General features: G+C 41.9%; 3 protein-coding genes across 3 annotated transcripts; all 3 read right to left on the bottom strand.

The window, feature by feature from the left end:
• Positions 1 to 6,800: 6,800 nt before the first annotated feature.
• bud13 (BUD13 homolog) lies at positions 6,801 to 16,135 on the bottom strand. The gene is made up of 10 exons (XM_076273862.1): positions 14,892 to 16,135; positions 14,595 to 14,694; positions 14,287 to 14,383; positions 13,850 to 14,179; positions 13,153 to 13,445; positions 10,650 to 10,758; positions 10,409 to 10,547; positions 7,450 to 7,640; positions 7,243 to 7,324; positions 6,801 to 7,136 (listed from the first exon to the last, which is right to left on the bottom strand). The coding sequence occupies exons 1-10, from the start codon at positions 15,032 to 15,034 to the stop codon at positions 7,043 to 7,045; spliced, it is 1,578 nt and encodes a 525-aa protein (XP_076129977.1). The 5' UTR covers positions 15,035 to 16,135; the 3' UTR covers positions 6,801 to 7,042.
• A 134-nt stretch (positions 16,136 to 16,269) lies between these two features.
• On the bottom strand, positions 16,270 to 18,206 carry LOC143111621 (uncharacterized). The gene is made up of 2 exons (XM_076273871.1): positions 18,157 to 18,206; positions 16,270 to 17,228 (listed from the first exon to the last, which is right to left on the bottom strand). The coding sequence occupies exon 2, from the start codon at positions 17,218 to 17,220 to the stop codon at positions 16,585 to 16,587; it is 636 nt and encodes a 211-aa protein (XP_076129986.1). The 5' UTR covers positions 17,221 to 17,228; positions 18,157 to 18,206; the 3' UTR covers positions 16,270 to 16,584.
• Positions 18,207 to 18,786: 580 nt separating this feature from the next.
• On the bottom strand, positions 18,787 to 20,006 carry LOC143111626 (uncharacterized). The gene is made up of 3 exons (XM_076273876.1): positions 19,960 to 20,006; positions 19,005 to 19,328; positions 18,787 to 18,911 (listed from the first exon to the last, which is right to left on the bottom strand). The coding sequence occupies exons 1-3, from the start codon at positions 19,997 to 19,999 to the stop codon at positions 18,799 to 18,801; spliced, it is 477 nt and encodes a 158-aa protein (XP_076129991.1). The 5' UTR covers positions 20,000 to 20,006; the 3' UTR covers positions 18,787 to 18,798.
• Between the last annotated feature and the right edge of the window lie 1,459 nt (positions 20,007 to 21,465).

The following is a 21,465-nucleotide window of genomic DNA, read 5'->3' as shown; positions in this document are numbered from 1 at the left end:
TAAAGACCATGTTAATGATAATATTCACATGCCCATAATGCATGTTTGTCATAGCGCCACCAACTGGCAACAGAAAGAATGGCAATTATGCTGATTTCACATGATCAATTTGAACATACTCCTCCTAGACGGTTTGTCAGATTCATTTGAAATTTGGCAAACATTATGCCAAGATGTCGCTGATGTTAAATTGTGAAGGGATTTTTGAATGTTGTAATATATTTGATATGATTTTAATATCTCACCACATAAACAGGAAATGTGTCACAAATCACAGTGCATTGAATGAATGGTCTGAAACTTCTCAGGTTAATAGATATCATGATTATGATGATATCCAGACACCCAATGGGCCTGCCTGGCATAGCGCCACCACCTGGCCAAGCAGGAAATGTGCCAGAAATGGAAAATGCCTTAAGTGATTGATCTGAAACTTTATAAAATATTGGATATCATTATTGTGATGATATTCACATGTGTAATTCACAGGCCTAGCATAGCGCCACCCTCTGGCCAAGCAGGAAATGTGCCAGAAATGCTCTATGCTTTGAATAAATGGTCTGAAACTTCTCAGGTTAATAGATATTATGATTATGATGATATCCAGACACCCAATGGGCCTGCCTGGCATAGCGCCACCACCTGGTCAAGCAGGAAATGTGCCAGAAATGGACAATGCCTTAAGTGATTGATCTGAAAGTGTACAAACATTTTAGATATCATTATTGTGATGATATTTACATGTGTAATTTCAATGCCTAACATAGCGCCACCATCTGGCCAACCAAAAAGTGTATCAGAAATGTTCTTTGCTTAAAATGAATGGTCTGAAATTTCTCAGGTTAATATATATTATGATTATGATGACACCCAAGGGGCCTGCCTTGCATTGCGCCCCCACCTGGCTAAGCAAGTACATGTGGCAGAAAATCAAATACAAAAACAAATAGCACACGCATCAAATATGTACATTTCACAAACGCACCACGTCGGTGCTTTGTTGGATTCTGACATGTCACGGGTTGCGGCCCGCAGGTGCTCGGGCCCGCCATTGCCGCTTGCGGCTATATTTACGATTAGAATTGAACAAATGGCTCAATCGGAATAAAAATGACACATTTAAACACCTTGATCAGAATAAAACTGTGGATACGATTAGATTTTAATCGGAATGAAAGGGGTGGTGTACTTCCGATTGAATAGCCATGTATACGGTCAATCGGATTGCCTGCTGCATCTTCTCAAGGAGAAGTAAAGCAACAACGGCTATTCCGGTCAAAGATTCCAGTGTGCTGACACCCTTAGGACATTGCCTGCCATGTTGTGTGTCATACAGATTAGAGTCCCAGAGTAGGCTACACATGCACACAAGACAGATAGCTCAAGGAAAATGTCACTGAATTTGATGAAAAGTGTATAATCTATTATAATCAAGGACTACACCTGCTTCAGGCAATTACGTTCATTTGAAATTATCTAAATAGTTTTGTGTCCATTCTTTTATGTTAGCTTTTGTCTTGAGAAACGATATGCACTAGCATTGGAAAGTGCATTGAAGTAATCTGTTGCTCATTCATGTTATATGCAAGTCTTATAAAAATTCATATTTTTGTAATAATCTTCTTTCTGTTGTCGACACAGAGAAACAGGAATTCAGTTTTGTTAAACAAAAGCATTATGCTATGTGTGGGTATGTGCATGTGTGCTACTGAGTGAGTGTGTGTATATGTGTGTGTGTGTGTGTGTGTGTGAAGGGGGGTGCGTGGTGTGTGTAGCTGCTTTCAGACATAGGTGGCTGATATCAAGTGGTGGGGTCTTATATCTGAACAACATAACATTTGGAAATCTGAACTTAGCTGGCTCTTACACTACTCCCCTCCTAGTATTTCAGACGGACATTATTTCGCACGTCCGCATGTAACCATCATATCTGAATCACCCGAAGGGTCGGACATCTGTTTGACAAAGACCCTCATATAGTGCGGAGGACATGTCTGAAAACAGTTTGTGTGTGTACTACTGTGTGTGTGTGTGTGTGTGGAGGGGGGGCGGGGATTATTGTGTGTGTGTGTGGGGGGGGGGGTATGGTGTAATGGTATGTGTGTATTTTTGACATCAACATCTTAATTTCTCAATATCACCTACTGGCAACCCTTCACTCAACACCACCATCTACAGTGCCTATAAAAAGTATTCACTTCCCTTGAATACTTCCCATTTTATTGCAATAAATGGAATCTTTGTCTATTTAATTTCACCTTTTTTACAATAATTTTCAAAAATCACCTCTTTAATGTCAAAGTGAAAGAAAATTTCTACAAAGAAATGTCTTAAAAATATAAAATGCAAAATAAGTGATTGCATATACACCCCCCTTAAAGGGACACCAGGCAACGTTTTTGTGTTAATTACTCATCTTCGTAAATCGGTATATGGTTAAATGACTCATTACAGGGTGAATGAAGACTCTCTCGCCCGCCCCTACTGCCTGTAGGAAGAATATCCCGCTTGCAAGTTCAGTGTATCCTACCCGCCGACCGAAGCAGGATCAATTACATCCTCAGAGGCAGGCTACTAAACGCTAGCGATTGTTGCAAACGTGTGTATAATGGCAGAGCCGACTAAAAAGCAGCGAAAACCCTTGACGGAAGATGCAAAGAAAAGGGAAAGAGCTTCAGACCGAGCGAGGGAGAGTTTCGTAGAGAAAAAGCATCAGGCTTGCCTGGTGTCCCTTTAAAATGGCTGACCTAAATCAACAGCGGACCAGCCAATTGGTGCTAATAGTCTCACAATTAGTGAAATGGAGATGATAGATAGATAGATAGATAGATAGATAGATAGATAGATAGATACTTTATTGATCCCTAGGGGAAATTCAAGGTCACAGTACAGTAGCATACAGACAACACACACACACATTCACTAACAGCAGAAAAAGTAATTAAAAGTATATAATATAAAAAAACACAACTAAGCAATAAGGACTGTAGAAGATAAAGAATATACTAAATATACTAAAATACAAATTATACTAAATAACACTTAATCTAAATCAATTCTAAAAAACAGTATCCACATAGTGGGTGATTAATCAATCAGGTGCGCTTGCAATGACTGAAGCAGGGACTGAGCCTGTGGTTCTCTGTGCATAAGGTAAGGTAAGGTGCTCTGTGTGAATGAGTGTCATGGTGATGGTGCAGATGAGTAAGTCAAACAGTGCAACAGTGCAAGAATAAAGTCTATATATCTATAAATAAATAACTATATTAAGAAAGGTATAAGTGTGGTCACAGTTCGGCTGTGGCATGGAGGGAGGGGTTATGCATATGTGCTAATATAGCACGCAAGCAGTGAGGCAGAAGCCAGTGGTAAAAAGTGGCTAGTGGACAGACAGTTCAAGACATGGAGGTGGTGAAGAGGCAGAAAGACTATGCAGAGAAGTCTATTTCTCCTCTTCCCTTAAGTGAAGCATTGAACAGTTCAATGGCCCTGGGGATGAATGACTTGCTCAGTCTGTCTGTTGTGCAAGGCAGTGAGCGAAGTCTCCAGCTGAAGTCTCCAGCTCTTCTGCTTAACAATAGTGCTGTGGAGTGGATGACACTCATTGTCCAAGATGTTGATCAGTTTGTTCAGGGTCCTTTTATCAGATATTGAAGTGATGCACTCCAGTTCAGCTCCCACTACAGAGCCAGCTTTCCTTACCAGCCTGTCAAGTCGCCCAGCATCCTTCTTCGGCTTCCTCCCCAACATACCACTGCATAGAAGAGGACGCTGGCAACAACAGACTGGTAGAACATCCTGAGGAGCTTGCTGCACACATTGAAGGAGTGCACCCTCTTCAGGAAGTACAGCCTGCTCTGCCCTTTCTTGTAGAGTGCATCAGTGTTGGCTGACCAGTCCAGTTTATTGTCCAGGTGGAGACCCGGGTACTTGTAGGTGCTTACCACCTCGACATTGACCCCATCAATGGAGACTGGTAGCAGAGTGGGCTTAGACCTGCGGAAATCCACCACCATCTCCTTGGTCTTTGAAGTGTTGACTTGGAGATAATTGAGTTTGTACCATTGCACAAAGTCCTCCACCAGGCTCCTATACTCCTCCTGCCCGTTCCTGATACACCCCACAATTGCAGTGTCGTCAGAAAACTTCTGCATGTGGCATGACTCAGTGTTGTAGCAGAAGTCAGATGTGTACAGGGTGAACAGGACTGGAGAGAGCACAGTTCCCTGTGGCGCTCCGGTGCTGCTGACCACAGAGTCAGAGAGACAGTTCTTCAGTCTGACGAACTGTGGTCGCTCAGTCTGGTAATCTGTGATCCAGGTCCGAGGGGTTGGATGGTGTTAAAAGCACTTGAGAAATCAAAGAACATGATTCTCACAGAGATCGCCTGAGTGCAGTGAATGTATATACACCGTGTTCCAAATTATTATGCAAATTGGATTTAAGTGGCATAAACATGCTACAGATTTAGTGGTTGGTGCTACAAATCTTTCAACCTCTGTAGGACCACTGCTACATGCCAAAAAAGTGAACGTACAGCCCTGATACTGTGGGAGGTCCTCAGACTGACACATGCCAACTTGTGATGTCATCATAATCATGCTGTGGGGATACTTCTCAACAACCAGGCCCTCGTAGGCTTGTAAAAGTAGAATTAATTCAGGAAAATATATGGAAATCCTGGAGGACAATCTGAATCAGTCTGCAAGAGAACTACAACTTGGGAGAAGATTTACTATCCAGCAAGACAACGAGCAAAAGCATACAGCGAAAACTACACAGAAATGTTCCGAAAACAACCAAAATGTTCCGTGTCATCCTTGCAGCCCGGTTTTTAGTGTCCCAGAAACACTAAATTACTAGGGGGGAAATACAGAAGAAAAAAAACTGCCTATTCCTATACGACCGCGTAGAGGTAGGAAAGAAGTACAACAAAACAGTGGGTAGTCGCCTACAGAGCTTCACCACTTGGCCCCCAATAAATCACACTCACTCAGTAGCACACATGCACATACCCACACACACACACACCCCATCCCCCACAACCCACACACAGGTACGGCCTGTACTTTTGCATTCATTCATGCACCTTACTGCCCTGTAACTGACCCTAGGCAGATGGGTCAGGCCCTTGAGTGGTGGATCTGCTCGAGGTTTCTCCATATGTATCGCCAATTCTAGGGGTTTTTTTCCTCGCCCCTGTTACTCATGGGCTCTCTCTGAATGTTTTAACGATCTGTAAAGCGTCATGAGACATGTGTAATGTTTTGGCGCTCTAAGTGAAATTAAATTGAAATTTAAAATTGAATTGAAATTGAAATTCATTATTCTATCTTGGAAGTGAAATTTAAAATGGAAAAACAAGTGGTAGGCTATAACTGTTTGAAGTTCTATAGTCCCTTGCTAAATGAAAATGATGCCGTATTTCCACCTATTTCAGGTATTAGGCTACAAAGACAATGTTGACTTAATGATTGTATAATGTAAAATGCAATAAAGAAAAATAAATGTAATTCTAAGTGTTATTTGGACAGTAGGCTATAGACCTACCTAAAAGATCTCAACTAGATTATCTGATCAATGTTCCTTTGGTAGCGGTCATAAATTTTCACCAGGTTGGACCAGTCTCTACAGAAGTGTAAACACTGATGCGCGCAGGGATGGCCATAGGCTAATAGCCTAAGTTACTTCTGTATGCTGATGAAACGTCAACCAACTGCCAACTGCGCATCACGATAGCCTATAGCCTACCCCTGGCTTGAGTCTCATCACAGAGCATCCACGCCCTGCGCCGATGTCTGTAAGGCGCGGTGAAATGTCTGCAGGCATCGCATGCTTTGGCCACAGGTCACAGATGTTATAGCGTTTATGCCTCAACAGATGCCATATCATTCAGATGGCCACGATTAATTTTCCATTTCACTTCCAAAACAGAATAATGATTAATGAATGAACACAAAAGTACACGGACCACCAAGGTGCTAGCTAGTGTATTTTGTCATTTAAGTTCTGCTTAGTTTCAGAAAACTGTAAGGTTGTGTCATACTTGTTTCTTCTCACATCTGAACAGGACAAAATAACATAACAGCAGTCACACATCTAAACCAGGGAGTCATTTTTAAATAAGATTGTCTCCCCTTGTGTTTGGAACATCCACTCGTACAGCATGGAGCACTATAGTGGATAATTAACCACCATATTGTGATTCACTACATGTATATAGTGCATTATGCTGTGAAGGAGAAGGCCTGTCTACCAACAATGCTGCAGGGCTTTTTTAGTCTAGGGCAGTGGTTCCCAACCTGGGGTCCGCGGACCCCACTAGGGGTCGTCAGAGATTGCAGGGGGTCCGCACAATGTTGCCTGGGCTGTGAGGTTGTGAGGTTGCCAAAGTTATATTTGCGCACATTAAATGTATAAAATCCCAATAACACACCCAATTGGATAATCAAAATTCTGTATAATTTAAATGAAAACATATTTTGTTCCACATTTAAATTCATGTACCGGTAGCTATTTATTATCTCTGAACTTATAATTTTGTAATTAATCACTTCATTCTTTTTGTGTATGTGGGTAGGAGTTCGGGTAGGGGGCCCTGGCTTGTCTTAGACACAGGCAAGGGGGCCCACAAGGAAAAAAGGTTGGGAAACATTGGTCTACGGCATCTACGATCGCAGGTGCAGCAGCTTGAGAATATTATATCTACCTGCATCTATGTCCATGGCCCAATAAAGTTCTAATTTCTTCATTCCTGATAGATAAATAAATGGCACACCGCAAAACAATGAAATCTTAAGTCAGATTTATAAAAAGTACATTTAATTACTGTGAAAAGGAAATAAAGTTGACATATGGGTTCACAACAGCTTCACTGCTGTCGTCTAGGAGACCATCTGAGTGTCCACTCCGGCAAAGAAGAAAGCCAAAGATCAGTGCAAAGGCTACAGGGCTGAGTTCTACAACCCAGCAGCATAGTGTCCAGTCGAGCGTTATGGTGGTGGCGAGGGGGCCACAGGCCCTGTTGGTCCTTGGTGGATATCTACATGTCCTCCACACTCCACTTGTAAGCCATGTCTTGCACTGCTTTCTTGTCAGCCATCCTATTGTAGCGCTTCTGCTCAAAACCGTTGGACCTGCCAGGGAGAGAGATTTACAATAAGCTCAACACGCAGTACTTCAGATAATCTTTCTTTATTCCTACTATCAAAAGATGCATGTTGATACAGGCGCTGCTTGTACCTGTCCACACCATCCCAGCGGAATCCGGGCATGATGTTAAAGCGGTTTGGAGGCGGGGCTGGTCCTCTATACCGTGGTTTCTCTGAAAAAAAACACACAGGTGCATGAAGTATATGATGGCACTACGTAAAACAAGGCAAAGTTCCTCAGAGTAGGCTCCATCACGTATGAAATTACTTAAGCCTGAGGTGCTGACGTCTAACACACCTTTAATGCCTTTCAGCTTGTTCTCCTTGGCTTTCTTCTTGCGCAGCAGGGCAGCCATGGGATCTCCATCCCTCTCCTGCTCCCTCAGCATGCGGTCCAGATCCTCGTCGTCTCGGTGCCGGGCCAGAGGCTTCTGGGCCTCCCTCAGGGCGTCCTCCACATTCTGCTGCTGCATCTGGCCCTGAGCCAGCCTACAGAACAGAGAGAAGTTGAAGTAAATATGTTTCATTTCCGCACTAGCACATTTAAAGCAACACCAAAGAACTTTCCCTCTGTCGCACGCACGCTATTTGTTTATCCAGCACCGGCTTTGCAAATAACGATGTCCACAGACAAGGTAGAATATTTTGCATGACTTATAAAAGTACGATGTATTGCGACATCAGATGCAAGTCAAATTTGTAGTTTCTTATATCTTATTATTCCATCTAACTACAGATCTGCTACCCGATCTGGCAAACTTACATAGTGCGGTTATAGCCGATAGAGGGCCGCAAAGCGAATGCAGAATTGCCGTTCACCCTGTTACGAGTTGATGAACCACTGAAACGATTTTGGAAACATTATTTTAAGGTATAAAAAACTCTTTGGTGTTGCTTTAAGAACAAAGTGACAGTGAATAAAAGAATAAAAGAAAAATAAATAAAAGGAAAATACCAAATATGGAGTATTTACAAAGAAATAACAATAACAGATCAGAGGGGATGGAGAGAGTTGTATTGTGCAAAAGTTCAAAGCAACTCAAAGAAGAATATAAGAATATATTTAATGAACAACCACTTAAGGAATCAATTAATACACTCATATCTACCTCCTGAACCAACATCACCACCTTAATGCCTTTTCCAGATGTCAACCGCCGCTGTGGTGTTGTAGCCAGTGTAACTATACCCATCACTGTAGTAGTTTTAAGCACCCCCACTCAAGAAAAGAGATCCCATTAAGGGGGTTCTCATGCAACACCAAATCGGTGATCTATATGATCACATGCCGCTGTGGCCTGTCTTATATGGGTACAACTAGTAGAGCCCTAAAAACTCGCATTGCGGAACACAGACTAGACATTAGCAGGGCTTAAATCAATACAAATATCTGTGCCTGAAGTTATCAGACATTTATGAGGACGTCATATATACTGTAGTTTCATTGCCTATTTTCCAATCTTACACATACCAGCTCACGCCTGAATTCAGGCATGGTGCCTGAACACTTTAAGCCCTGCATTAGGTGCAAAAATATTACTTTATTCAGTGGCGGCCCATTTGGCTGAATTTAACCATCCAATCTTCTCACTAAAATACATAGATATTGAAAAAGTCTCTACCTCCAAGAGGGGGAGACCTGAAAAATTTACTCTCAAAAAGAGAAAATCTCTGGATAAGTAATTTAAAAATATTATCTCCCCATGGTTTGAATATTGACTATGATCTAAGGCAGCGGTTCCCAAACTTTTTTCCCCGCGGACCACCTTCTACATCCTGACTCAGCTCGCGTACCCCCACCATCCAACACATCAAAAAGTAACTAATTCTATTGACGCATTCCAGGCATCGTTGTTTAATTAGCCGCCCTACATAATAACAAATTACAAAATCAAAATGTGCAACTGGTCTATGAGCTCTCACGTTAAAAAAAAACAGTGTGGAGAACCACATTAGAATGGTTAGGTAGCATCTCACTGCAGACCACGCACTGTGGCTTTGGGCAGTCTGTCTCCCAATCCACGTGAAGCCTAGGGCTATATGCCTCATCATACTTTCGTTTTCTTCACGCAGTCTTTTCTGTCTCATTCTTTCTTTTATCCCCCTGCGCTCCATCTCCACCTTCATTAGTCCGCCCCCCATCCCTTTCCATCGTTACCCGTGTCCTGCTCTGTTTCTCTCGCTTCTCCTCTTCGATCGCTTTAATTAGGCCTTTTGGACAGTGTCCCTGTTTTTTAGCCAGTTTTCCATGTTTACACAGCCTTCTACCTAGCCTATACTTCAACGAAACTAACGCGCCAGATATTCTGGCTGCCCGCAGGAAATCACGTGTAGCCTATTGTGTGTAGCTTATTTTTTAATGAAAACATACCCCATTATAGAGTTTAGGGCTACAAATGATTTCCTTTAATTTCACATTTCCATATCATTATAACCTGATTCGAAATTATGTATTATTTATTAATTAATTAATTAATTAATCATTTTTAACTCCTTTCCGCCATTGCCCTTTTCATCTCGCGTACCCCCTAGTGGCAGTGGCACCGGGGGTACGCGTACCACAGTTTGGGAATCCCTGATCTAAGGTGTTCCATGTAATGTCTGTTTATTGGAAATGCAAAAGTTCTTTATGATGCTCATTAGAGCTGATGTTTTTAACTTGTTTTTGTAGACCTATTGGTCAAATTGTATGTATTTTCACTTGTATTTTATAGTGAATGTATAGCCTATATGAAATGCTTCCTTTTGGGACCACACCCATTTTGGTGACTCCAATGGGGGAGCCCTGTTGCCAGGTGCGCTAAATGAGAGTTACATATAATGGGTTGTGTGTCTTATGTTTTGTCTTCTGTGTTTTTTATGATCTGATGAAGGCCCTATAGGCCAAAACATCATTGCCTAATAAGCCTTTCCATATGGAGCCAGAGTGAGTGGCACATCTTTATCATTGATTGTAATGTACAGCAACATAATGACATAACACATCATCCTCAGAAAAATCTAAAGTACTATCATCTGGCACATGTCAGTTGTATGGGGCTTTCAAAAATGGCCATTTGGACAAGTCTATATCCTGTGGAACTATAATAATTGAGAAGCACTACAGACTGAAAATAAATAGTTAAATAAATAATGAATTTTAATATAGGCCTAGAAATATTAATGGTTAATCGATAGTCGATCATTAATTCTCCCGACGATCGACTAAGAAAATTTAATCGAATACCCATCCCTATTGAGAAGCACTACAGACTCACCCTTTGCCCCACTGAGCGTATTTCTCATCCTTCTCCGCCTTCTCCCCTGCCTTCCTGCTCTGTTCCTGCCGCTCAGCGTCGATGTCCCGCTTTCTCCCCGACTTGTCTCGGAAAACAGTCTGCGCATTACGGGATTCCTCTGAATATGAAATAACCAAAATAATTATATTAAATAAATATATAACTTTACAAAAATATACACATGACCAACAACAGGAAGACAGATGTCATGAATGGAGACCTTCAAGAGGTTTGTTGTGCTTTTCCCTCCGTCGAATCTCTTCTTGCTCCTTTCTTAGGGTTTCCACGGATACGAGACCTGCGGCTCCGCCTGACAGCATCCGTGGAGCCTGGACAACATTAACAGGTCAATCAAAGTGAATCCATGCCATTCAAATCCCTTGCAATATTATTCCCATGTGATGCATTCAATTTTGTCCTGTTATTTGGTTGTCGGTTAAGCTTTTTGTGTGTCTTGACCGTCCATCTGTTATATGACCTTTGCTTAGGGCTTCAAGTAACAATTATTTTTACCGTCAATTAATCTGACAAATATTTTCTTGATTATTCGATTAATTGTTAAATCGAAACAATGTCCTACTAGCTGCACAACAATTTCTCCTCAGGGACAATAGAGTCATTCGACTTTTAACTTGTCACGCAATCACTTAAAGGTGCAGTCAGCGACCTTCTGGCTGCTATTTCCGTGAGTACACTGCAAAAAACTCAGGGCCCTATCATGACATTCTAAAGTGCATCGTCACTCGTCAAAAGTCTATTCAAATTTAGTAGGATGTCCAGTTCACATTGGGAGGGGTTTCATTCTCAAAAGTGGAGCGCATGGCGTAACAAGGTGTTCCTAGGTCTTTTAATCAGTCATATGGGTGTGTTTGACATCTGTCATTCCCTTTAACGGCGCAATGCGCGATATGTCAAATAAATGCATCGGTATTTTGGCATTCAACGGCGCATTTGAAGGAGGCTGCTTGCGAGACCGTATGGAATAGTCATTCTTAAACCATGCTTTACTAAAACCTAGCATAGCCTTCACGCATTTGCACTCGTCTATTATTTGAACTCATTGGCAAAGTGAAACTAACTTCACCAAGGAGTCAGTCAACGACAAGACAGTTATATGCAGTTACTTTCACTATTGACTGACAATGGGTTACCATCGAAAACATAGGCTGGAAAAAGCAACACTTACCCTAATGTTGCTCAAATGACTGAATAAAACAACATTTATCCTGCAGAGGAGTTGCTTATATCTCGTGACAGTGCGTCTTCAGCTGTGCTCCATACGTGTCTCTCGCCTCTCCCCTAATCACTTTTAACCGTCATTACCAATTGGCAAATGATTGTGAATAACTACTCATCATGAGATGTACAGTATTTCGTAATATCTTTATTCTAATTATGTTTCCCATTGTAATCGTGCAATTTGTAATGCTTTGCATGGACGTGCGCTGGTGTGCGTTCAAGAATGATAGAAGGATGGTGCGTGCACCTGCCAATATGACTGTTGACATGCGCTCTTAAAATAGCATATGAACAACTCGCCATTGACTTCAGACCAGGTTTAGGTGGTGTATGATAGCGATTTTTAGACAATGCGCCAGGTCCCTCCCTAGGTTGTTAATTGCCACACCCCTGGGCGCAATGCTTAAAAAATAAACGTGCAAAATAACGAATTCAACTTCGTGCCGGTGAATAACGAACTTTACGCCATGCGCTGGTGACCCAAAATATAGCCCTCAGTCTCTGTAGGCTACACAGGCTCCAAAAACTGGAAGCAAACAAAGTGAGAGCAGCCTATCCCCCAAACAAAAATGAAACCTTGTGTGGAGTTTCTCTGAAAATACTGAAGGGAAGGCATCTCTGGTGTGTTTCGTTTGGTCCTTGGTGAAAATATAATGCATGTTATTTTGGACAAGAGTGTCTGCTAATAATTTTACATATAGATATAAAACATAGACTTCCAGCAGAATCGCAAACCGCATCTTTAAAAAACAACTTTGTTCAGAACTAGGGGTGTCACGATTTCGATTTTAAGTCGAAATCGATCGAAATTACATCTCAATCTGGAACTCAAAGGTAGAATCGATGATGTAGTCCTTCTAGTTGCAGAGTTTGCAGGTGCTAGGCTAGTTTGATGCTAGAGTAGTTTTATTTCTAACACTATTCTATCAACACAGACATTTACATCGATAGTCTGCCGGTATAATTTATATGCCTCGGGTGTACTGTGGAGTGGGTAAGACTGTTTTTAGTGGCAGGCTAACACATACCGTTGACTTGCGCTAGCCTAGCACCTGCAAACTCTGCAACTAGAAGGACTGGATGAAACATGTTGAAAAGGTCTCCACTGATAAATATCACACTTCCTAACTTGGAAACGAGGTCCTTTGTCCAAAATCCTGAACTACCCTTTTAAGGCAAAAAAAGCACATTGACAAGTAGTGCATATTCCATGAACACTCTTCGGAGTGTGCTGACACAATCAAATTATCATTCTGTGTTTAATGTTTGTTTCAAAATAAAAGCCCCAAAATCAGAATAGGAAAAGGCCCAAAAAAGTAAAAAACATAAGGAAAGCATTGATAGTAGATCGAAAATTAAATTGGATCGTATCTTTTAAAATCGAAAATGAAATGGAATCGAGGATTTTGAGAATTGTGACACCCCTATTCAGAACACTAGTACTTCTTTGGGAAGAGCTAGCCGCCTGTGACTTGCTAGTGTACCTGTGCGTCAGGGGAGGCGCGTCGGCGAGGGGGAGAGAGGTCAGAGTCAGACCCTCCTCCACCCTGCGGTCGCCTCCGAGGAGGGGAGAGGTCAGAATCAGAGTTTCGGCCACCCTGCCTCTTCTTTCGCGGGGGGGATAGATCGGAGTCTGACCCTCGTCCGGTTTGAGGACGTCTCCTCGGTGGTGACTGGTCCGAGTCGGAACCCCTCCTGTTTGGACCCTTCCTGCGTGGCGGTGATAGGTCAGGATCTCTGGAACTGCCTTTGGACTTTTTGGAGTGTGAGGACCCTTCTGTAAATAATAAGTGAAAAATGGTTTGAACCTTAATCCGCATAATATAGTCACACATGTAAATGAAAGGCCATACTGCATATTGTGATATCAAGCAGACATATCATATTATGGGTGGACATTCCATAACCATTAAGTGTGAGTAAACAAAATACTGTGCCATTGTGTTTGTAACGGTCATGTAAAATCTCATGTGCCATTTGGAGACAACAAAAGAAATCTTAACAACCAACAGCTACCCACAAGGCAAAAATGTAAGAGAGTAGAGTGCAAGAGAGTAATTCAAAGTGTTTGCACATATACGATTCATGAAAGCGCATATGAGATATCTTTTGCTTTATGTAATATATAACTTTTAGTTACATTATTACTGTATATAAGTATATCTAAACAAACAACTGCACCTTTGTTGTTTCTGTTCGTCCTCCTCAAGGGGGAACCCTTTGAAATCTTCCTTGGGGGTGAAGGTGAGGAAGAGTCATGCCGTCCACTTCGGACATTTGATCTTGGAGGTGAAACATCTGGTGATTCGTGACGTGCTCTTCGCTGCGGTGAGAGGTCTGGTGAATCATGACGTGCCCTTCTCTGTGGTGAGATGTCTGGGGAATCATGACGTGCTCCTCTAGGTATGGAGTCTTCAGGAGAATCATGTCGTTGACGATTCACTGAGGATGTTCGCTTCTGGTTGCTATTGTCAAAACTGTCTTGACTTTCCTGGGATTCGCCAACCGAAACTGAAAGATCATGGATATTCATAAACATAGCTTCACATGTGTGAAAATAATAGAAACTGACAGTCAGTATTATAGCCTACAGTAAGTAAGCACGATGCATCTCTCACCTGACTCGTCATCACCCAGCGTCCTCCACTTGTTGCTTGTCCTGAATGCTTCTAGTAGCCTCACCTCTTCTGGACGCTCGTCTATGAATTCCGCAACCTAAGAGAGAAATGTTACGTTACAGCCTTTACATAAAGGTCTGACAGATGATTGCCAAAGCAAGTTCTTTTGACTGTTTGACAACAACAAAAAAAAACAGTTTTCAACCTGGACCTACGTTGCGCTAGGTTTCCAAATTAAGCAGCTAAACTTACTCCAGGAAGACACTTCTACCCTAACAGAACGCAACTTCTAAAGTCGATAGGCTTACCACGGGGGCTTCGTCGTCTTCGTCTTCGTTCTCCTTCTGCTTCTCTTCATTGTTGGTATCCAATTGCATCCAGTCCACATCGTCATCCACAATTTTCATCCTACAGTTATGCCAGGTAATCGTCATCATTACATTTGACTTCTGCCATACACCCACACAAATACAACCACTTACTGTTTGATGTAGAACCACAATTAGTAAGTTTGTAAGTAATGATTTGAACGGCAATTTCAGTGAGTAGCTGGCCTGCAAACTTAAGTAGTGAAACATGCAACGCCATTTGTGTGTTTTACTGACCCTTTTCCAGGCTGTAGAATTCGTTTCTTTTTAACTTTATTTGCTTTAGATTTCTTCGAATCTTCATTTCTTGACAAATAACGTTTCAGATAGTCCGCTTTAGAGAGAGCAGCGCCTTTACTACTGCCCGTGGAGGCAGCCATTTTCCCTAATACACAATCGCATTACGTCACCGTACATAATGCCTTGAGGGACAAAAAGGAAGAACGTGAAGAATGAAGACGCACAGAGGCAACATGGGCCTAAACCAGTTAAGTCAGCGAGTTTTTTTTATTTATTTTTTTATCTGGGCCCAGGTAGCACCCGATGCGCAATGGACGCACTGTGTTATTCACAGGGAAGCGCTTGTGTCAAGGCAGCTTAGTTAGTCCCGACCTACATGAGATTTTGAACGTTGTTGTGAGAGTGGTGAATTTCATCAAAACCCGGCCCTTAAAAGCGCGTCTATTCTCCGCACTTTGCGAAGAGATGGTAGCTGAACAAAAGGCTGTAGGCTACTGTTTCACAGCGAGGCAAGGTGGCTTTCCCGAGGTAAAGTGCTGTCGCGCGTGTTTGAGCTCCGAGTCGCCTCTTCTTGGAAGAAGGGCGCATGTTTGAATCTGCAAGCACATTTCATTGAATATATTGTACAATGCTGTAAAATGGCCTATGCTTCCTAATATGTTGCTGGAAAACAGAAATATGTGTGTTATGTATTTATTTATTATTATATCTGCAGCACCAGCTGATTTTAACTCTGTTGAAGAGGATATATTTAGAACTTGTCATTATTTCAATACATTTGACCATTTTAAGCTTGACCTACCACTTTCTTAGAGCGATGAGGGACAGGTGGGGCTCGAGAATGCACCCTTGATCAAAGTGGGGAATGAAAAAAAAAGTTTGAGAACCACTGAGTTAAGTGGTTCTCAAACGTTTTCTGTCATTCCTCACATTGGAAGTGGGGAATTTTCAAGCCCCACCTGACCCCATCAACTCGGCAAAATGGTAATGTTAAAAAAAATGGTTCCACGTTGCATTTCCTGTCCACTGGATCAGATGGTATTTTAATCTGCTGTCTGTTTGACTCCTTTGTTTGTGTGTGGCTATTTTGTTTTGAATCTCAAAAAAATTATTAAAGATTAACAAAAAAACAAAACAAATGTCCTCCTGTTCCTCGCGCCCCACCTGACATGTCTCTATTCCCCACTAGTGGGGCCCGCCCCACACTTTGAGAACCACTGGCCTAAACCCTCATCAAAAGGAATTACAAGATTTATATAATGCTTTTTAAAATGGTTGCTTATTTCAGAAAGTGACACATTGGATTTGTCCTATTATTTGGACTGAGACAAAGAAACTGAACTGCACAGAGAAAACAACACCCGTGAAGCAGATGTAGGCTAAGTAGGCCTACACTGGGCATGACATTTATTCAGAGTGCTGCATGACCGTCCATAGTCAGTTTGTGGTCCGTCTGAAATTAAGAATTACAGTGCTTACACTATTACACCTTGATCCTGAGACAAATAAACCAACTTATCAGAAAACCTGTCAATCACCGTAAACATAGGCCTATTTTCATAATTAATTGTTGCTGAATTATTATTTCCCAATATTAACTTGATGGGTTACAATATAATACAAGAAATAAAGAAATATTTAGGGAAATAACAGGGAGGGGATCAACCTATTGATGGGAAGACATCTTGAATCAACCACGTTTGTGGCAAACATGCTTGTCCATAAATGGACAAATTGCAGCCTTGCATTCCCAACACTTTTCTATAGTGTGGTTTAACTCTGTCTGATTTCCACAGACCTGACATTTGGCACTTTTCTGTGTGTTTTGGCCCCCTTGCGGTTCCTTTTGTTGTTTCTTTATAAGTGTCTCAAGAGACGTCTTTGTAGCTGGGTCTGTGCAGTGTGCTATGCCAACCACGGTGAGTCGCTTAGGATCCCAAACACAGTCCTCTTCCAACCCAGCAGTGGGAGGCAGCCAGGCTGTGTCGTAACCATGCTGATGCCAGGTGTGTGACATGCCTGTGGCCTGGCCGTCTATCTTCTTCACCTTCCCAACCCTCACACTGAGCTTCAGGACCACTCTTTCATTGGGCGGGCAAAATGCGGGATAACCCATGGCCTTGTTGATGTTTCTGCTGCAGTAGACTCCAGGTCCCAGCCTCCCCCCTGCAGAGGGCCTGAACCCGGAGGATATGATGGCCGTGACGTTGGTCTTGTGTGTTCCGTGGTACATAGTGTAGCCACGGCTTGACTTTGGCGCCTGGCCTGGTTTCAAGTCCCGTGATTTCTCACAGAACACTTCCCAGCCACTGAATTTGATGGACATTGTAATCCCTAGGGAGAGGGATTGCATCATAATCAGCATGATTTTACACTAAGTGGGCTAACTTTTTCTTCATTTTATGTGGTGTATGAAGTTGGGCACTTTTTAATAATTAAATGTCATTAACCTCTTTGGAATCTATAAAACTGATCAACCTATTTTATTGGTTAAACATCAACCATTTCATGAATCATGACTATATTGAATGTTGTTGATATACAGCCTTATTCATCTTTTATCAGTCAATCTTTAACTGTTGAATTAAGCTTTATTGTCAATAATTAGTTCCTGTGGAAGTCAAATCATAAAAGTAAGCAGAGTATCTAAATGTACAGTCCCATGATTAGCATACCATGCACTTTTTCCAATTTTCCAAAAATTGTCTGTCTGTCTGTCTGTCTGTCTGTCTGTCTGTTCATTTTTTGTTGCTCATACACAGTCCAATTCAGTCGTTCCTTTAAACTTCTTTAATGGCCCCATGGACCTTTTGGGCCAGAGGCCCGTCTTCAGAGCATTATCCCTGTTTTTTTATGATTGATGGAAGACAACCCATCATGGTGGCTCAGACCAAGCCATAAATAACCCCAGCCAATACACATGCTTCAGGAGCACTCAGGAAAATTAATGCTAGCTGTAAAATGACAGCTAGTTGAGCTCACATATCAACAACCTTTCGAGACGCCTCAACAAAACCGTCGACTACATCTTTAAAATTCCTCTTGGCCTGCAGACCTGTCAAGTGAAATCAACTTGAGATATCTCTGTGCTTATGCTGTTCTGCTCTTGCTTTTCTGGTGATACCCTTTTTAATATCATGTTTTATCCAGTGCTTTTGTTATGATTGTGAAAAGTAGCAGTTCAACCAGCTCAAAAAGTCCTACACCTGATTGAATAAGTGTGTGTTTTTATATGGTTTGTAAATAGGAAATATTGGCCTACCTTCTGGCGTCTACACTGCTGTTCTGTCTCGCTTCAAGTTTCAGTTTCACTTTATTTGCTCCTCCTCTCTTCTCTTCATTGGATGATTTCTAGAGAAGTCATCACATCAACAGCACACCCTCTCCTGCTTGAACTCTTTCACACTTTCATTTCTCACAAATTAATCACAATAACCTTTCATACATTACAGTATGATTTCAATACATTATGGAGCTGATTAAACCATAATAGCTGGCTAGCATGCAGCTGTGAATGTCAGTACAACACACACAGTAGTAACCATTAGGATAATTACAGTTACTGACTACATACATTTTTTTTGTTTGTTTTGAAGGAAAGAGAAAACAGGGATTTATTTTCTAATTTTGTGGATTTATTTGTTTGGGGTGTGTATTACCATGTTGAGTAGCATGAAGCAGCTGAGATCAGTCAGGATTAGTGGCAACAACCATTTGCACATTTAGCACAATTCCCAGAAGTGCAACAAAGCAAATAATAATAACAAAAAATAAACAAAACAAACCTACAACAGTTGACTTGTGTGACTGGTGTGTTGTGTCTATGCACAATAGTGAGTTTCCCTAGACTACCATTCTGCAGTATTGTCCTACTCGTAGTGCGCTGTGGATTCATTCAGTGGGTTCAGTGGGACGTCAGGCCCAAAGGCAGGAGTAAGTAGAGGGAGCTCAGCAGAGAAAGCATCAGAGCACCATTAGACAGAAATGCACTGAGGGCAGAGCATGGCACTAGTTGATCTGCAAGGCAAAAGGAACAATCAAATATTAGCTATTGAGGAATTGTAGTTAACGTTATGAGATAACTTAGTCGATAGCATTTTCCCATCTTACCAGGTTCAATGTTAACAGATTCCAAATGTCCAGATATTTTGCACATGAAAGTTGTGTTTTCCGACAAGATGAAATCTTTGATTGTTAGCCGTAGAATGTCGTCCAGAAGTTCAGCGTAGGCCTGATCTCGTCTGAATTTGTCGTCCGCCATGACGCCAGAGACATTGGTGTTTATAAGGGTCTCTTTGCCTCCTGTGGCCATGGAGAACTCATATTCCATGCGGACTTGGTTTGGCGTAGGGTCAACTGGACAGTCCACCCGAAGGTCATTGTCCTCTTCTTGGCACACGGTAATTTTCTCACTCAGAACAGGCCCCACAAAAACTGGAAAGCAGAATGCAATACAGCGAGTTAAATGTCTATGCAATTCTGCAAAGCTCAGCGCAGTACCACCACCTACATCCTGACTCAGCTCGCGTACCCCCACCATCCAACACATACAAACGTATTGATGCATTCCAGGCACCATGGTTAATTAGCCTCCCTACATGATAACAAATAACAAAATCAAAATGTGCAACTGGTCTATGAGCTCTCACACTAAAAACAGCATGGAGAACAACATTATGAAACACAAAGAACAAAGAGAACATAGGCTTAGCATAAAAAAACAAACATTTTAACACCTTTCTGACATTGCCCTTTTCTTCTCCAATGGAACCTAATGGAAGCTTGCGTACAGTTTGGGAATCCAAGTTATAATGTAACGTTATAATGTAATGTTTGTCTGTCAGTGCTGGCAGGACATATGGCTTTATTCAGCTGGTGCACTTCCTGGGTCATTCCTCCTCTGACACACCAACCTTGCTGAGTGCCTCTGTCTGTCCCACTACATCCCTGCCGTGTGTATTTGCCTGGCACATTTATAACCCAAGCTGACTGTAGAAACCAAGACCCAGTGTGTTACACAGTCACAGTCCCTGCACAAAATGTGTGTGTGTAAAGTGGGCCTTACCTCCCAGTATGATCCCATTAACGAGCACAGCGGTCCACATGACTTTCAATCAGTCTGCAAACTGACATATCAGACATGGTAAGAGCCCATTCATATTGATTTCACATAGACATTACAAAACAAATTTAATATAGAAGATTATTGAAATTATTGACACAATCCATAGAAACATGATGTAGGTCCTACATCATAAAGTACCTGTGATTATAGTTAGCTACAAAAACAGACATATCCAGACAGACTTCATCCCTTGCAGACTGGAGATAAGGGTATTTGCCAGGTAAACTGTTCCTGTAATATTTTATTTGAAATTGATGTTAAAGGTAGTACAAATAATGTTTATCTCTTATTATAACTATTCATTCCATAGCCCTATGTTGCATTGATGTGGAGCAAAAAATTTTTTTGGCAAACTTCATGCAAACCATATAATGTAACATAAATATTACATGTGCCCCAGTTTTGGAGACATATGGGCTGACTGTGTCACTAAAGAGGAAATGCCTAAACCATAAGTTCACAACAGTATTATAGTGTAAACAAGCATAATATACAAGTAAGTGAAAACATACGCATATATCCTGGATCATACTGTATGCATCCAATTGTATATCAACATATACAACATATCATTTCAAGAGACGGTGTGCTCTTGGACTGACACACACAATACTGCTGCTTCCACATGACCACACAAGGTCAAGTAAGGTAAAGCCGGCTACAAGGTGATAAATTCCTTCAGAAGGTGATATTATCACGGGAGGATATTAAAACAAATTGATCAAATATTAAAGTACTTGTTGTAGTACTTGAGTGCTGCTTAGATGCAATATGAATAGATACTGCCTCAATAGTTTCCCCTCAGCTCTTCAAATTTAGCCCCCATGAAAGGTCTTTTCTTAAAACTCTCAGGGGTCAATGTGAATTATTAGGACACAAATGCAACAGAGAACACAATATCCCTGTACAACCCAAGAGTCTTTTGTATCCTTCCTGTGTCAGGTCAGCAGTCTGCAGGCATCCCTGTACTGGTGAGTGGAGAGTTCTAGATGCATCTGTCCCTCAACAACAGTGACCAGAGATTCCCAGGGCTGCACAGCTCCACCCACGTCCCTCCTTGGGTACTGCACGGATGTGAGGTGGAGTGCCTCGTCCAGGCAGCCACCCCTCCCGTCCTGCCTACACACATCGCTGCAGTGGAGGAGGGGGAAATCCTCCACCCCCCCTCCCAGCAATTTGGCTCCGGCCCATCAGTTAGACATGTACAGAAGGTTGTTTTTCCATGCCTCAGGCAAACACCTACATACTGTGTGAAGCATGCAGATGACCTTCTGGTTACTGTGCTAGCAATGCGTGAGCTCCATCATGCTCCTAATGAGTAAGGGGCACTCAAGCACTCCAGAATAACATTTCCTCAGACATCACAAGTACCAGCGCTCACGTCAACAGACACTCAGATCACTCAGCATCCCTTAAATAAATAACAAACGAATAACCAATGACCTC

The sequence above is a fragment of the Alosa pseudoharengus genome, unplaced genomic scaffold (assembly GCF_046254945.1).
Source record: "Alosa pseudoharengus isolate Yale_2024_CS ecotype anadromous, Long Island Sound unplaced genomic scaffold, YU_APseudo_1.1 YU_APseudo_1.1_scf_8, whole genome shotgun sequence".
In the NCBI taxonomy this organism is placed as follows: domain Eukaryota; kingdom Metazoa; phylum Chordata; class Actinopteri; order Clupeiformes; family Clupeidae; genus Alosa; species Alosa pseudoharengus.
Note: the sequence above shows the minus strand (reverse complement) of the source record. Positions and strands in the feature narration are given on the sequence as shown.